Raw genomic sequence first — 17,616 nt, 5'->3', positions numbered from 1 at the left:
GAGATGTGTGTGTGTGTCTGTGCATGTGTGTGCTCAGTCCGAAAAGCAGCACAGACTGTGAGCACTGAGCCCTGCACAGCCCAAACGATCAAGGATGCAACCTTGAGCAAAGCTGAAATCAATGAGTCCAGGAAGGAGGAGGACATGCTCGGATCCCATGCACCTTCAGGAAAAAAGGACGTTATAAGGCAGGCAAGGCCACGTCAAAGAAACACTGCCTCCACTGCTTTCTATTCTTCATAACCTACAGGACAGGTTTTGGTTAGCTGGTAGAATAAATGGGACTCGTGACAAAAATACCCCTGGTCTGAAAGCATGTGCTGTGACTATTTGAGTCTCCTTATTAAGCTACACTGCCACGCAGACATGACATCCTTAAGATGCTGTCTGTGCTCCAGCCAGTCCCCAGAAAGCAGAGGTATCTGCTCCGTGACCATGAGAGGACTGGAAATTTCCTGGGCCTTTCCTCGTGTTAGCCCCACAAGGAGATGCAAGCATGAAGAATGCCACAAACTTCATGTGAACGTGCTAAATATTTAACACAATTTGCCACTGGACTCTCAGCACAGCCACAGTGCTGCTGCAGCCCATTTGGGGCAGGCTGACCCGTTTGTGAGGTCCTGCTCCCTGAAGCCCTGTTGTGTCTCCGGTGTCTGACACCATGGCCCGAGATAGCTCAGGTCACTGGCTGGGTGCCACGGGGAGCTGTGCCTGGCGATGAAAACGCACTGGGAGAAGGATGGCTTGTCGAGCGCAAAGCCACAGGGATGTTTTTCAACCCAGGGGTGGGCGTGTAGCACGTTTACCACCAGAAACAGCATTATTAGTATAAAAGAAATGGTGGGAGCGCATGGAAAGTGTAGGACTGCCACCAGGCCGACCTGGCTGCAGTGGATGTGTACGTGCCGGGGCAGGGAGGCTGGCAGCCATACAATCTGCAGCCCGTCCTGTGACCAGGAATGTGTATGTGACACCACGGGGTGCGAACGGGGAGGGGGCTGGGAAAAAAGCCCCTGGACCCGTCCTCCTCCTGTGAAGCTATTCCTGGAAAGGAGGCAATTTCTGAGCTTACGCTGATATGGTTTATCTCCACTGAGGGGCTTTGTCCCACACATGAAGCAGAAATCCTACATTTCCTTGGGAATGTAGCATTTGGAAAGGGTGACTCCAGCACAGACACTCAGAAGATCTCCATCAAACCCTTTTTCCTAGGAAGCTTCCCCTGCCCCTAAAGCTGGGGCTGTGCAGGAGCTTTGCAGACTGGCTGTATACACGTACCTATATCTCTGCGTGATGCCAGGCGTGCAGCCGTGGGCACGCTCAGGACCCCAAGCAGCAAAGGTGCAGGTGCCTGGATTTCACTGCAAGCATCCCAACCTTATCTCCTGCCAGCGATAAGCTGGGCTTGTTCAGCCAGCATACAGCTTTGCACGGATTTTAGACCCGTGGTTACTGTTATCTGAACTTGCTGGTTCATCTTTACGGGGCCGTAGGCACAAGACATCAGGCCCCAGCACAAGTTTTGGGATGGTCCCTAGCAGGCTGGCAGAGTGGGCAAGGCAGACTGAGCAAAGGGTCAGGGCTCCCAAAGGCCCAGCAAACATTCCGGGTACCAAATAACCCGTAGCTAGGCACAACATGTGTGCAAATCCTCCCTCCTCCTCCACGCTGCCCTACATAAAAATATCTGGAGATGTCTACGGTCCCGCTCGGACTGACAGAGGCAGCTGCCACAGCAGAGCTTTTAATCCCAAAGCAGAGCCTGTTGTCACTGGCAGGAAATCTTATTGTGTTGGACAGGCAATCCTAGACCTTAATTAAATAGGTTGCCCTTCCTGCGAAGCCAGACGGGCTAGACTGGAGTCAGAAGGAGCGAGTTGCTTAAGCCAGGGACCACCTGGCTGTAACTTCATCTATGTGACACCGTATGCTTTTGTGACCCGCTCGGAAAGGTTGAAACCCCAAGCAAGCTCCCAGAGGTAAAGTGAGGATTTATAAAGAGCAAGAAATCAGAGATGCTCTGTTCTGGGAAGGAATTCGTTCCTCCTCCTTTCAGAGACTGAAATTTTGTGGCCTTTGCCCTGACCAAAGACCCAGCGGATCACGCTGGTTCAGGATTGATTTTTCAGGGAGCTGGCGGCTCCTGCTCTGCCTCCAATGCACGCAGACCAGCGGGGAATGCTTTGAACCAGACCCTGCTGGTAGCTCCTCGTTTGGAGCACCTCATTTTTCTTTCTCATGCTTGCCCTCACGCTGTCTCTGTGAGATAAACCACATTATCTCCACAGCAGAGAAGAGCAGCGGTGTCAACCCCATGCATTTCCCCTAGCCAGGACCCAGCTGCTCGCCTCTGCAGCATCCCATAACAGTACAGAGACCCAAGCTTGGATCTTAAGGGCACCCACTCCTTCTGCAAGCTTCCCCCCCAGGCTAAGCAACCCTATTGCTTCTTATCTCCTGCAGAGAGCAGCGCACGGTGCTGTGGCTGGGACCTGAGGCTGCTTGCATGTGCAACCCCCCCCCGTAAGGAGCAGGGCGCAGCAACCGGCTCCCTGCTGCACACAGAAAAAAGGCAGAGCACACAGCTGGCCAGGGGCCATCCCCTCCACGTCCCCTCCGCTCAGCAGCGGCCACAGCCTCGAGTCAGGGAACGCTTCTCGTGCAGAATGAGGATGCTCTTTTGGCACCCTGAAGTCCAGGAACCAGGTCGTGACCCCGTGGTGACACACGTGTACCCGCCCGCTGGCGGCCGTGTGCGTACACAAAACACCTCCTCCTCTTCCTCCATCTCCCCAATTCTTGCTGGGGCTCCTATGGAGCAAGGAGCGAACACAGGACACCAGTGCGGGAATTTTTTATTTTCTGAGAAACGCATACTTCACTTCCCAGTGCAACACAGCCTCACATGCATAGCGGCAGCTGCCAGAAACCTACGGCTCACAGGGTGTACTACTCGTTATAGTTTTGCTAATGTGAGTTCAGCGAGTTGCCAAGCTGGCAGACCCCAGAGACTGACATGCTCTCACCCCCACGAAACAAGCTAACACCAGTGACGGCGCGGAAAGCTCTCCACCATAACCTGCTAACAGTCTCACCTGGGGGAGGAAAGGGATGTGGTGTCCCCACTTCCCACCCTGACATCCCTTTTGCACCACTTGAGTCATTCCTTCACCCTCCTGTTCACTGCACTCCTCAACACACCCCTTGTTCCTCCACATCCCTTCGTGTCCTGCCATGACATTCTCCTCTCAGATGAGACTGGGTTTTGGGGAGGGGGGAAGAAAAAGGGCATAGGGATAGGCAGAAGCTGACAGATAACCCCTTATATTATTTTTCCTATGAAAACAGATTATTTCTCTTGTATACGTGAAGCCAGGAAAGGACAATGGTTTATCATGGACATCACTCTGAGTGCCTCTGCTCTGCCTGTGGTGACTCTCGGCCTCTTGTCAAAGCGTTCCCACACGTCTTGGATGGTCGATCGTGAGATGTCCAAAACAGTGCTGGGGAAGCTTCTCTAAGATGCACGGCCAGGCCTCCGTCGTGGTGTCCCTCTGTGCGGATATGCTAACCCTGGAAACCGAACTCCTTGTACTTGCTGGCCATGTCATTTCGGAACAGCTCCAGGGCCTTCTTCATCGCAGCCTGGGAATCAGCCCCAAAGTCTGCAGAGTGCTTTTCAGCAATGACCTTGATAATGACTTCAGAAATGAACTGTGAGGAAGGAGAGAGAGAAAGAAAAAAAAAAAAAAGAAAAAGAAAAAAAAAACAGAAAGGACGCTCAGGGTTTATTTTCAGAAAATCCAGACTAAGAAATAGGTTGCAGAGCCTGGAAATATCTCCGAGCTAATTCAGTAGCCCTTCCCGCAGTCTCTGGAGAGACACTGTGGTCTAGCATGCAAGGAGCCTGGGCTGGGCAGAAGAACTGGGCTCTGTTCCTAGCTCGGACACTGATCTGCTTTGTGACCTTGAGTAGACCGTGGCCCTTCCCACTCTTTGCCTGCCTTGTCCATTGAGGCCCAAATTCATGCCTGTGTTTGTGCAACACTTAGTTCTGTGGGGTTTGGTCTCCAGTGGATTCTCCAGGGCTTACTCTAAAATTGTACATCCCTCGTGTCCAGCCGCTGGCAGTTCTTATGTCGTGTAGTTTCCCAGGCATGCAGGGGCTGGTTTATTATTGTCAAGAGCGTCTCAGACTGCATATGGCATTTGGAATGGGAAATCTAAACTTGGAGATTCACATACCATGAGCTGAGCCCTTTCTGTGCCTCTTCTTGTCTGTACACAGAGGCCTTGGACTTGAGAGTTAACTGAAGTCCAACTAGAAATCACTAACTAAAAGCGCAGGACACAGCTGTCCTGCACACATCCATTACACATCAGACACCAAGATTCCCTGCCCTTTTCCATACCTCCAGATATTTGACTGGGATTTTGTGCTTTGTGGCATGGGTTTGAGCCAGGGGCTTCAACTCTGCTTCATGATTACCCTTCTGCTTCAGGATTTTGCCCAGCTGGGTGAGGACGGTAACTCCGTGCTTCTTCAGATCTTCGGAGCCCTTCATCTGATCAGGGGTCTTCAGGCCTTTGAACTTTTCAAAGCGATCCAAGGTCTCAGGGTGGTCCTGAAAGAGCCTGTGGACAGAAGCAGAGGGACTTGTGAGACTTGACAGAGCTGTCATCCAGAACAGAGCTGAGGTCCAGCCACTCCAGGTGTATATGGACAGGAAAATGTATCAGAAACTGCTTCCCTCCACAGAGAAAGCTCTTGGCTAGTCCCTGCTGGAAGCGGCTGCTTTCACCTGGCAATTATGATGCCAGGTGAAAGCATGCCAGGTGAATTAAGACCCTTTCCAAATTGTCACCACTCACAGTCGCTCCATTTAGCGTGTATGGAAAGCCAGGAAAGCAGCTGACCCTATTCTAAATCTGTGTAGGTTGTTCTTCCTCTGGTGGGTTGCTCCACAGACAGATGACACTCTGTGTGCAGAAGCTTCTTTTACCACCTCTTTTGTCCAGGCTGATTTTTATCATTAGCAAATGATAAAATGCCTCTTGTCTTTGGAGGGCAGAAGCTGCTGATGTACCTCCCTTTGAATATTGGATCTACTTTAATCCCATCCTTTTACACATGTCCTAAGGTGATCAACCCATCTCTTTTCCATTCCTTCTGGCTGAGACAGAGACACTACCCTAACCAAGTCCAACTGGCATCAAAAAAAATATCCTTTTAAAAATTATTTTTATTTTATTTTATTTTATTTTATTATTTTATTTTATTTTATTTTATTTTATTTTATTTTATTTTATTTTATTTTATTTTATTTTATTTTATTTTATTTTATTTTATTTTATTTTATTTTATTTTATTATTTTTATAGCTGTGCTAACCCTTTGCACCAGTCCCTGGGGTATGCCAACTGTCCTAGGACAGACACAAGAGCCAAGGCTGGTCGTGGCACTGAGAGCTGTGTTCTTGCATTCACCTGAAGGCAAAACAAAACCAAACAAAAATACCTGTCCACCCTGGCTCACTCTCTCGGAGCTAGCCTGTATTTCCCCCATCCTGTCTCCCTGCGAGGTACTGTAGACCTGAGCCCATCTCTGCAATGACCAGGAAAGAGGCCCCAGCCTCACGTCCCTCACCTTCAGGCTCAGGTGTGCTTGAACATCAGCTCAGTGGGAGACCTTACAGTGCCCCCACCCTGTGAACACAGACAGAGGGTTTGAGTTTCTGCCCTTTTCCCTCATGCCCCAGCCCAGCCTGGAGCTGGCAGTGTGGCTGCTCCACCTGGAAGCACGGCACCCCTGAGAGTCCTCGGGAGCAAGTGGGTAAGAAGAGCACGGGGCATCAGGCACTCGGCGGTGCCCTGCCACTCCGTGCTATACATAGGCGCGCTGATCCCAAAATGGAAATGAAATCAGGAAGGCAGACGGGTGGCTAAAAGCCAGGCTAGTGCTGTCCCCCATTTCCTCCCTGCCGCATTTCCTGGGAGACAGGATGCTGACACCACTGGCAACCAAACTGGTAGGAAATTTCATTCTTTTCCCTGCCAGAGTCCTAGAGCCAGGGTGAAAGGGGGACGCTGGCTGTCCTGGTTATTAGGAGCTGTCTAATAATGAGGTGTTGAGAGACACCGGCTCCCCTGCACAGGTTTATTTTCAGGTATTTTGCGCTCTGATGGGCATAACCCAAGCAGCTGAAGCAGCAGAAGGGCAGTGGCTCGCATCCATGAGGTGGCTCACTCAGGCTGCCCGCTGCAGGGTCTGGACCCTTGGCCCAGGGCTTGCAGCCACCAAACCAGCCTCCTTTTGCAGGACAGTGGTTACTCACTTGCTCTGCCCTTGGGAAGGTGCTGGTCCTGTGATTTCCTAGGGATTGGTCCCCTCTGGAACTAAACATGCCTCCTGTTAAGTGGCCATTTGGGTGAGGGCCAGGCTCTCTGACATCTCATGTAAGCATAGGTTAGGCTACATTAACAAATACCTCAGCCACATGGAAAACAGAAGCTGTCCTGCTGCAAAAAGCTTCTATAAATGAGTGATCGGTCTTTGCCAACATTTCCCTCCAAACATTTCCAAAGGACTTCTGTACTCTACCAAGTGCTGAGCACGATGCACGCCTTCTCTCTTTTTTTTTTTTTTTCCCTGTATCTTTCTATGACAAGGGTTGTCTCTCACCCAGGGAGATGAGGTTGCCCTATGCAATGGGATGGAGTTATTTCCAAAAACCTCCCTCCATCGTGTCTGGCTAGGGCTGAATCACGCCAAGGGCAAGATACTCCTGAGACCTTTGAATATTCTTCCGAGGAATATTTTGTTTGTTTGTTTCCTTTGGAAAACATCCACTTGGATCGGTATTTTCCTAAACATATTCCAGGATATGTCATCTACCTAAGAAGCCTTTAACAAGGCAAAAGCAGGCACATTTCTAAACTGAGAGACACCTGGGCTTCCCCTGTCTCTCCCCTCCTTCAGAAACCCCTTGAAGGAGCAAGAAATGACCTGCATGTGTGCCGATGAGCACCGAGTCACACGTCACACGGGAGGGGGGTATCACCTTTAATGCCATGGATTGGCATTTAATGCAAATGCTCAGCCTTCGGTACCTGGAGGAAAAGCAGCATTACCTGTGCAGTTTGGGAACTGCTTTTGTTGTCTCGTGGCACTTTCAGAGCCACCTCACAGAGGTGGTCAGGTGGGGAGGGCTCAGCCTTCTGCTGCCCAGCACCCCAGTATACCTGCTCTGGATCACATCAGCCGAACTGGTCAGAATAAATAAAACACCCCTCTGGTTTGGCTCACCTTTGGAAAAGTTTTGAATGGACTGTGGATTTGACCATCAGTGTGGGGTCCTCCCTTTAGCTGTGCTTGAGATGGGAAACCCCCCCATGTGAGAGCCACATCCCCACTGCTGTCCACAGCGTCCATACCCTCCTAGCATACAGTGCTGAGCACAAGCTGAGGGGACATCTGGAGAGGGTCTCCTTGACATCTCCATCCCTTCTGGTCTTTAGGGACAGGGTAGGATACGATGCTGTTTCCCCCTCCACAGCCCTGAGACCCCCTGCAGGCTGCATTTCTGTGATTTGCTTCTGTTTCCCGGGGTGTTCCTCTCTTGGGGGGCAGGAGTGCAAGGACAGTGTAGGGACGGGGGTCCTCTCATATGGGGACCTCACGAGAATGCCTTCTCTGACCTTGGAAGAACAGGGATGTGCCTCATTTGACACCCAGACCCCAAATTCATCAGCAGGGAGTGGACAAGTTTTACTGCCTGGATTTCTGGGGGGTCTGGCCAAAAAGCAGGATGGGGTGACATCAGGGTAGAGGGAGGGAAACAGGTAATTTATACTCAATTTTACCAAAATCAGAGATTTCAAGAGAACTGCCAGAGCTGATTTTCTTCCCCTCTCCATCCCTTCCTCCCCACGCCCTTGCTGCAGAGCACCCGAAGGCCCAGGGCACACAGTTTGCTCCAGCATTTCACACATCAGTGCCTGGGCAGTGAGCATCCAAGGCAGAGCTTCGCCTGCGGGTCAGGTAGAGGGAGCAACAAAGTGCCTCCATCCTTCAAAAGCAGTGCAGGCCTCCTCCTTCCCTCACAGGTAGAAAGACAAAATCTCAGCCCCTTCACACAGTGAGCCATAATTTTTTTTAGCCAGAAACCATAGCCGTGGAACGCCACCACCCTACACGAAGAGAAATCAGCCTGCTGAAACGCACAGTGCTGAACACGAGTCCCCGTACGCAGCGTTCCTCAGTCTCTCAGCTTTGCTCTTAGGACCAACGCTTCTTGCCTACCTCATCAAAACTGCATGCCCGTGGCCGGCGAGGTCGGCCTCCACTTTCCCCCAGATGGTGAGGACCTGCTGCCATTCCTGGTCGCTGAGCCCCATGGTTCACCGGAGGCAGGGGAAGATGGGGGCGGACGGGTCCCGAGCGCTGCCTGCAGTGGTTGCCTTTCCCCAAAAGGGTGGCTGGAGAGCTCACCCGCGGGATTTATAGTCCCTCCTCACAGACCTACACCTGTTAATCGTCAGCTGGACATCTTGCTCTCTTTCAGGCTTGTCTAACCTAATCAGCCTCTCTCTTTTTTTTTTTCTAGGAAGCTATTTTGGGTCGGGTGCTATTGTGGGTGCCACTGATGGCATCATTTCTGCTTTTCGTATTGGACTGGCACACGGCCCGCTCTCGACAGAAAGGGCACTGCCCAAACGCACTGCCAGGAGCCTGTCCCGGCTTCCCAAGGACCCAGCAACGGTGTCAAGCTGTGCAGCAGGAGATTCCTGAAGAGCACTGTCATCCGCAAGGCCAGCCCGCCTCCCACGCCCCTGCCTGCCAAAGGCAGGGAGAAGCAAGGCCAGGATGGCTGCTGGCATCGCTCCTCCCCTCCAGAGGCCTCTCCTTTCCCCTGCAGGGGTTGAGGTCTCTCATGCCAAGTGTCAGCATCAGGAGGAAAAGCCACCACGAGCCACCGTGGATATGATTTTGGACACCTCCCAGGCTATCTCCTCAGCCTCCCTCAGGACCGATAGCAGCCTGGCGTACCAGCGGGATGATTAATCCCTTCCAAGGGCTGAGTGCAGGCAGAGCAGGGCCCGATAACGAAGCCCAGCCAGCACCCTGCAGCCTTTCCGAAGGGTAGGAAGGGTGGCCAGAGGCAGGTGGAGGTGTCGGCTGGTCACCAAGCCTAAAGGCAGGAGAATTTCTCCCGCTGTGCTTAGCAAGTGCCTGTCAGCCAAGCCAACCTGCGGTCCTCTGCTTCTCTCCTCTATGCACCACTTTGCCTCACACCCCAAAACCCGCCTCCTAAACGCTTCCAGGCCAAGATTTCATCCTGATTTCCCCATGCAATCACCGGGGCACTATCAGTTGCCCAAACTAGGCTAAAGTGATGGAGGAGCGCTTGGGAGCCCTCCAGCAGAGATCACATCCCCGCAGCCTCGCTCCTCGAGTCCTTATCACACCAGACAAGCATTTGCGCCGCCCCACGCTCAGCCTTGGGTAGGATCCTGAATGCTGACCTTACAGGCTTACATGCACTTCAGACACGAGAGAAATGTGTGCTCCTGGTACACGAGAGACGGCTGCTTATGCATCAAGCTCCGTTGCATTCCTCATGCTGAAACTGCTTGGTCACCACAATAACCTCATTCGAGTTTGGTTGCCCCATGGCCGTGAAGCCAACAGTCTCTGTACAGACATTAAATGGACAAAGGCCTTCAAAAGGGCAGCCATAGTGTTTTTTCTACAAGTGAAACGGCAATGAAATGAAATCGTAAGCTCTTCCCCATGGAGCATAAATAAATTTGGCCTGCAGAATGACTGCAAGCCCTACAGCACACCACGGCCATGCGGACGCGTGCCTCGGCCCTCTGGTCATCCCCGTGGGCAAGGCCTATGGCTGGCACCACCATCTGGGCAAACACCAAGTGCCGAGGGCCGAGGGCTGACCTGTCGGTCGTCACCTTCACGTGGGCGATCAGGTGGCCTTTTCATATGGCCACACCACACCTGCATGCCTGTGGTCGTCCATAAAGCGCTCTTGTTAAACGAGCATTAAATCATTAATATTTTGGGGCACAGTGAAGCGAAGCACCAGCAGCCGACGTGCCACCATCACCAAGGGTCTCGCAAGGCTCTGGCCGTGCTGTGAGGTCCCCAAAGGGGATGATGGAGATGATCAGGCCCAGACCCCAAAACCCCCCGGTGCTGCTGCTGGGGAAGCCCTGGTCGAGCTGCAGCAGCCTGGAGCTGTCGGCCAGGGCTTGCTACCATCTAGTGGCCACGGGCGACAGAGCCATGCAGAGGGGAGGCCACATCCCTGTCCCCATGCAGGATCCGCAGGCTGGAGGGGGGCTGTGGCCTTTCCTAGGGGCTGCAGGGGCTGGTGTCTATCCAAAAGGTGCTTAGGAAAGGATCCCCCCTCCCTGAAGGGCAGGGGAAGAGTCTCTTCTGGCAAAACAGCTCCTTCCTTGACGGACAGCAAACCTTGCCATAGGTATCAGTGCATTTAGACCTTGCAGCATCCCTGCAAAGGGGAAAGCTGCTTGTTTCCCCACTTGTAAGCAATCAGAGAGGTTCAGCCCCTGGGATAGCCAGGGGAAGAACGAGGTCTGGCTGCAGGGCACGGCACTAGGAGCAGCAGCCGGTGCCAGTTCCTAACACGGGGCACAGGCAGGGCTGGAGTGCCCCGGTGGGAATTGCATGCCGGCAGCAGGGATGCACCAGTTCCCTTTTTTTTTTTTTTTTGGCCAAATTCAGTTTTTCTTAGAGTATCGCTGTTGCAGAGAGAGAGAAAGCCATCCATGGGCTGTAAAACGAGTGCCAGAGAGCCCAGCAGTGCCCCACGCTGCCTTGGCAGGTTAATGTAGCAATGCTGCAATAATTTCCAGCTCTGTCTTCTCTGCAGCCAGGGCTGCTGCAAAGAGGGAAATGCGTGCCTGAGAGACAGGCACTGGTAGGAATCACAGTGATGGTTATTTTCATTTTAAATACGCTTATGAAATGCACTTTCCAGCAGGAGGGAGCGAAGGATGCTCCAAAACCATTCAATTTTAACACCCCAAACCATCTGTGTTTGCACAGCAAAGCAACTCAGAGAGGTGAACAAGGGTTTTTGCAACAACCAACCCCCCCCCCCCTTTTTTTTTTTTTTCCTTTTCAATGAACCTTTTTCCCCATGCTGCAATTAAAAATAAAAACCCCCACCTGGGAGCAGGGGACGGCTCGGGGTGACGGCTGCAGCCCCGGCTGTGTCGTGCCCCCGTGCTGCCTGGTGCCAGCCTGGCACGTGCTGCTCTGCCAGGGGAGCAGCCATAGGGGAGGCCGGCACGCCGAAGAAGCCGGGCGCCTTATGCAACTCCAAATTACATAATTGGGTATTGCATAATGCTGGGGGAAAGGCCTCCTGCAGCCCAGCTTCGGTTTCTATGGCATTCTGCTGATCCATGGCTTCTTCGAGGACCGTGCGTCTGCGCTTTGCTTTCGGAGCCTGCGGCGCAGGCTGTGCAGACAGACGGACGGACAGACAGGTGGCACACTGCACTCCCGGCAGCACTAGCCAGGGAGAGAAGGGGAATAGCAAATCCTATAGCCACAGCAAGGCAAGAGCATTGTTTGCTTTATTTTCAGGCTCAGAAGGCTGTCAGAGAAAGGCGCTGCATGCATTGCATGTCCTCTGCCTCTTGCAGGAGACCTGGTGGGGGCTGACTTGTGCTGGCAGCAGCCAAATCTTTTCCAGGCTCTCTCCTCTCTCCATCTCACCCTTAAGCTCTATTCTTAGCAGTGCCTCCAGGCAGGGCTCCCGCACACTGATGGATTTCAGCAGCTGGGAGGTGACCCCAGCGCCTGCTTGCAAGGAAGAGGAATGATTAGGAGGAGATGGCAGCACCAGGGCAAGGTCTGGGCTGCGGGTCTGCAGAGCTGTGCTGTGCGTGGAGCATCTCAGTATGGGGTCAGGCCCTGTACAAGCCAGAGGGAGCTTTACCCTCACTTCAGTACGCACAGGATCTGACCTCTGGTGACTGTCAGACACGACTCAGTCATTTTCTGCCCTCGGAGGGAGCGCAGGATGGGACAGAGCCATGACACAACTGATCCACAGCTCCCAGGCCCTCGGCTAGGCAGTGCCTGGATGGACCATTGAGCTGGGCTAAGCGGGGTGCTCATTGCAGGCTGGCACTTGGATCTGGTGGAAGAGTGAGCAAGAAAGCAGCAGGGCAGTCCAGGACCAGAATATTTGGGCTGTGAAGTAGGAGCTGACAGGGGAAGTGACCTCTGCTCCTGTGGAGCTGCAAGGCTCTCCTTTGGGGCTGGGATACCAGAGCCCAAAAGGGCTGAGGATGTCTGTGGGAAAACGCAGGTGCCATTAAAGGAAGGAGGAGGAGGGTTAGAAGGCAACAAGCAGCTTGTAAAGCATTGCCCATCCCAGGAGCAAAGGGAAGAAATGTTTGTTTGTTTTTTTTTTTAGGTAAGAGCATGGGTTATACCAGCAGGAGCCTGGAGACCTCTAGGAATCAGGTGGATTAAAACTCATAACACCATCGTGGCACCCAGGGATTTCTGTACTATGTACTATGTACAGACATAATAAAGCAAGAGGGGAATTCTTTGCTCTTATCTGCCGACACTCAGCACCGTACTGGCAGCTGCAGCCTGCTGAGGGACAGCTGGAAAAGGCAAGGGCCAGAGAACATGTGCGAGGGCACCTTGGGGGGTGCCTCACCTTGCACGAGGGCTCAGGCACCTGCAAATGAGCGAAATGGTGAAAACTTCCAACGCCAGAGCTGCCTCTTGAGGTAGGGGAACTAACCAGGATACAGCATAGGTTGTAGGAGAAATCAGACCCACGTCTTCATTCCCCTTGCCTCTAATCCCCTGAGCACGGGGCTTCTGCAAGATGAGAGGCCACGGGGAAGCCCAGATGCACGTTTTTGTGCTGATGCTTGCACTTGCCTTTTAACGAGCCCTTGCTTCCAGCTGCCCTTGGCCACTTCCAGAATTGATGCCCCGTTCTGCATTGTCATTCCCACATGAGGAGAGCGACCACAAGATCTTTGTCCCTTCTTGGGAAGAGCACCGATGTAGGCAGTCCCTAATCCAGCAGTGCTTTCTGCGATCCAGTACTCTTACAGGGGGGAACCGATCCCTCTGCAGAAAATCCTGGGCAAAAAAATGAATGTTTTCTTCAAGCAGATCAACACCGGGTGGCAGTGAACACCCTGAGCACTGCACTGGTGGCCTGGCTGCAGGAGCAGGGCATTTCCCTCTGGATTTGGGATGGGATTTGTTCTGCATCTTCTCCCTGTTGTTGTCATTCCTGCAGTTTCACCTCATCTTCATTTCCTGCAGATATTTTGAGACAGCTCAGCTCTTTGGGGTCACTGATGGGTGTCCCAGGCTTTTGGAAAACCCACCTGTAAGCATCTGACACACACAGGATCTCTGGACAGCTAAAAGCTCATCTCGCCTCTTCCCCCAACAACATCCAGAGGCAGAGGCAGAGTGTAAGGAGCAGGAACAGCCCTACTCCATCGCAGCAACCCGAGACTAAGGGACTTCCCAAGGCTGTATTTGCATCCCAGTGTTCAACAGCCTTAGGCAGAATTCTCCATGGGTTTATAATTTTTTAATCCTCTTATATGTGCTCCCCCAAAATGTATTTCAGACGTGGTCGCAGCCCTACTGGGAGAAGGTGTTAAAAACCACCAGAGACTTGGTGACTCTGCAACAGGTTAGCCAACGCGCAAGCCCCCAAATTCACTAATTGCTTTCCAACCCTTCACAAACAGTTTCAAGGCAAGCCCATTTCAAAAGGAATAATGAAAATGGAAAGAGAAAAAAAAAAAAAAAAGAAAGAAAAAAGAAAAGAAAAAGAAAAGGAAAGAGGAAAAGGAAAAGGAAAAGGAAAAGGAAAAGGAAAAGGAAAAGGAAAAGGAAAAGGAAAAGGAAAAGGAAAAGGAAAAGGAAAAGGTGAATTCCCCATGCACCAGGCTTTCATCATTCTCCTTCATCCACGTGCCCTGGTGCTGGTGACTCAGTGATCAGATCCAGCTGGTCTGCAGCAGGATCTGCCTGGAGATTGCTCATCGAAGCCTGGGTCCTTTTCGTTCCTTCCCCGTTGGGTGCAGCAGAGGTCTCACCAGATGTGGCACCTCTCTACTCCCAGGCAACCTGTGCTCCTCTGGGTTTGGCACTGGCATCTTCCAGGGCTTTCTGGTGAATCCAGGAGTTCTGGAGAGCCCGCACATCCCACCAGCCCACCACAGCCTGCCATGAAGCCATCGGGGGCTGAGGGCTGCTCACCGTGCAGGGGAATGTCCACAAGAGGGAGAGTTGGTGCCAGCCTCGGCCCTGATCCCACGGAATCGGCCCTTGGCCTCCTGAGCATGGCAGAGCCATACCTCGTGCTTCGTTTCCCCCAGCAGAAGTACGTCCTTCCCCTCACAATTTTTTTTATCGTGTTCCCCTGTGGTCCATAAGCAATTCAGAGGGCAGCATCACCTTTATCCAAAAGGAGCCCAAGCAGCAAGTGATCCCTTTCTGGAGCTGCTCCCATTTTCTCTTCATCCAATTTTTTCCCAAAGCTATCCTGGTCAAACATCCATGGTTAGGAATATTTTGTGGTCTCAGCCTCAGATCAAGTAGAACGGGTCATTTTCAATAATTAAAAAATGTTGTGCTCTGAGGCAGAGCTCCCCTAGCACCAAGTTGAGGTCCACGTGGAAGCTCGCACTCATAGAGGCTCCCAAAACCAAATCCCCAAACTTCAGCGCATTTTCCCCAGCAGCTCAGCTACCCGCCATGCCCTTTGAAGTAATATTTTAGACTTTAATTTAAATCCTAATCCTCCTTTCTTACCTTTAGTGTCTCCCACTATCCACGCAGCTACGACTGCCCGCCCTGTCGGTTTGTGACCACCCTGCTCCATCTCTCCCCGCACACCACCAAGTGCCCAGTTTCACCAGTTGCCATCCCAGTGCCCGTCCCACCCAGCTGGGGGCAAAGGGACCCCCCCCCCGTTGTGCCACCAGGATGCTGCCTGCTGGCTCGCTGCCTGCCCACACCTCTCATTTAGGGAGCAAAGGGTCGGGGGAGTTTTGGCTTTCCAGGAGCCAAAAAGAAATGCTTTCAGGCTGAATGAGATTGACACCAATGTTTTATTTCTCTCTCTCTCAATTTTTTTTTTCCACCTATGAACTCACAAGCAAACCAGAAGCTGCAGTTTTTGCCATGTCTGCTCAGGAGTGAAATTACAACAACAGTAAATGCTTTTCAAGTGCCTCAGTGAAGTATGAAACTTGCTCCTTCCTTTCTATCTTTGCCCACGCGTGCATGTACCAGCCTCCCTCCGTCCCTGCCAGAGCGTGACTTCGGGCGCCCTGGTGGCAGAAAAGCATTAACCCACATTTGCCCCAGACCTCCAGCATTTTCCACAGCTGTGAGGACCAGGGCTGTGCTAAAGGGATGCTTGGGCAGTGTCCCAGTTGTACCAAGTTGAGGGGACCTGGATGGGGATGGATGGCTCCGCGTGGCCGGACACCACACGGGGTCTGCGCGGCGAGGAGGACACAGCGCTGAGCAGCCCGGCCACGGAGGGCTGAAGTTTTTCCCTCACCTCCGTGCACACAGCTGCAATATCCCAGCACATCCTGGCTTGGAAATGGATGGAGATGGTTGTCACAGCGAGAGAAGAAAAGAAGAGAGGGCATTTTGTGAAGGCCAGCTACCCTCACCAGCTCCGCAGACACGGTTTGCTCACCACCCGTGTGGTCCCACCATGCTTAGGCAGCCAAACACTGCCTTCTTGTTCATAAATGAGAAATAAATAAATAAATAAACGGCATTTTGAAACGAAACAATCTAATTACGGAATAAATATTTAGCTTGAGATGAGCAGACAGACATTCAAAGCCACTTTCTGACATGACAGATGAGCCGCGCGGAGCCGCGCCGCGGGCACTGCACGCTGCTCAAACCCGATTTACAAACACACGGCGTAGCAGCAAAAATAGACACGACCCGCAAACATCGCCTCTCAGACAAACATCTCCTTTAAAACGCCGTCGGGGATTTGGGTGGCAGCCGGACCTGGGAACAGCGTCCCCAGCTCCGTGATGGACCCGTGCCAATGGCACCGCAACAGCACCCGCTGGTGGGGCTGGGGAATTCGGTAACTGAGCATCAAATGACCCCCGCGTTTTGATATCAGAAATAGGTAAAACCACAGCGATGGCAGGGAAAATGTGAATGTGAATGGCTCCTTGCAGAAGCAATCTCTGGAGCACAAATATCGCTGAAGCTGACTTCCAGCGTGCGGTACTAGCCGTGCTTTTCAGGTTTAGGTGAGGAGCAGGAGGCACCATGCGGGGTTGTGGGCAGGAGGTGATGTCCCCAAACAGAGCCCACAGCCCATCAGACCTCCCAGCAGAGGGGACCCAGGTGCCTCCCCAGTGCCGTGCTGCCATGCTGCACCATCCCTGTATCTTTCAGTCACCTTCTGAGTCTACTTTTAGAGTTAGGACCACCTCCAGGCCCCCAGATTTCCCACCTGAGGGCTTGTTCTCTTTGCACGAAGCAGCTGTGACCAGGCCACCAGCAGCCAGGTCTTAGCCCTGTTCCTCAGGTTGGTGCTCGGTGGCTCTTGCAAGGCTGAGGAGGAGAAGCAGGTCCCGTTCCCGGTATAACCACAGGCCCTCAGCGGGGCAGCACAGCTCTGGCTGTGGAAATGGCCATCCTGCACCTGGAGAGCCAGGAGATCCTGGGATACCACAGCCCCAGGCACCTTACCGTGATCTGGAGAGATGAGGGCTGGTAACACCAAGCTCTGGGACCTCTCCAAGACATTTGCAGGAACACCGTTTAAAGAAGAGACCATTCAAACACCACCAAAATCTGCCTTTCTGCTGCTCCTACCTCGGATCGCCAGCTCTTCCCAAGCCGCATCGTTCTCATGGGTCATTCCTTTTGGGCACACTCATGGTGTGCACTTTCTCCGTCTTGGATGTGAAATAACCTTTAAAAGCAGGTCTGGAGTGAAGTCGGGGCCAGAACGAAGCTGATGAAAACACCGCTGATGGCTCTGGGCATGACAGGACTGTGTCCCGTGGGGACAGCCTGGCTGCTGGAGGGTGCAGGTGGAGGTTTGGCAAGGACAACTCCCCCCCGCAGCCCCGAGCAGTCAGGGCAACGAAGCAGAGCTGGGAAATTGGGAAATGACTGTGGGCAGTGCACAGGAGAGGAGATTCACCCCTCACCTCTGCTGTCCCCACGGCAAATGTCCTTGTGTTTTGGGCAGGGATGCTCAGAGCGGGGTAATTGAGAACTACAGGGCCCCGGGGGAGCTGTGCAGGCACGGCTGCGGGGAGGCAAGGGGGTGGCTGCACGTGGGCACTTTGGGGCCTCTCGGGATCCCTGCTAAAAGCAGAAGGGCACACGGAGCCACACGAATCCACAGGGCTTGCAAGCAGGACATGGAGGCACACACATACACCCCACTGACAGCAAAGAAGGGTCTCCGTGTGCCAAGGGGGGATTCACCACTGCTGGGAGAAACCCTCCCTGCTCCCCGCTGCAGGGGAACACCCCTGAGACCCTCACCCCTGCATTGCCCAA

At 52.9% G+C, this 17,616-nt stretch overlaps 1 protein-coding gene across 1 annotated transcript; it reads right to left on the bottom strand.

Annotated features, from left to right (window-relative positions):
- Positions 1-2,838: 2,838 nt before the first annotated feature.
- MB (myoglobin) lies at positions 2,839-8,494 on the bottom strand. The gene is made up of 3 exons (XM_005015343.6): positions 8,302-8,494; positions 4,413-4,635; positions 2,839-3,714 (listed from the first exon to the last, which is right to left on the bottom strand). The coding sequence occupies exons 1-3, from the start codon at positions 8,394-8,396 to the stop codon at positions 3,568-3,570; spliced, it is 465 nt and encodes a 154-aa protein (XP_005015400.1). The 5' UTR covers positions 8,397-8,494; the 3' UTR covers positions 2,839-3,567.
- Between the last annotated feature and the right edge of the window lie 9,122 nt (positions 8,495-17,616).

This window comes from Anas platyrhynchos, chromosome 1 (genome assembly GCF_047663525.1).
Source record: "Anas platyrhynchos isolate ZD024472 breed Pekin duck chromosome 1, IASCAAS_PekinDuck_T2T, whole genome shotgun sequence".
Classification (NCBI taxonomy): domain Eukaryota; kingdom Metazoa; phylum Chordata; class Aves; order Anseriformes; family Anatidae; genus Anas; species Anas platyrhynchos.
This window is presented reverse-complemented; position numbering and strand designations above follow the sequence as displayed.

Bases quoted from the DNA above. Each gene is read 5' to 3' on its own strand.
- MB (XM_005015343.6), bottom strand. From the start codon at position 8,396: ATGGGGCTCAGCGACCAGGAATGGCAGCAGGTCCTCACCATCTGGGGG. The intron at 4,636-8,301 runs GTAGGCAAGAAG...TTCTGTCCACAG, and splicing joins GGGCATGCAGTTTTGATGAG to GCTCTTTCAGGACCACCCTG. The intron at 3,715-4,412 runs GTATGGAAAAGG...CCTTCCTCACAG, and splicing joins TCCCAGTCAAATATCTGGAG to TTCATTTCTGAAGTCATTAT.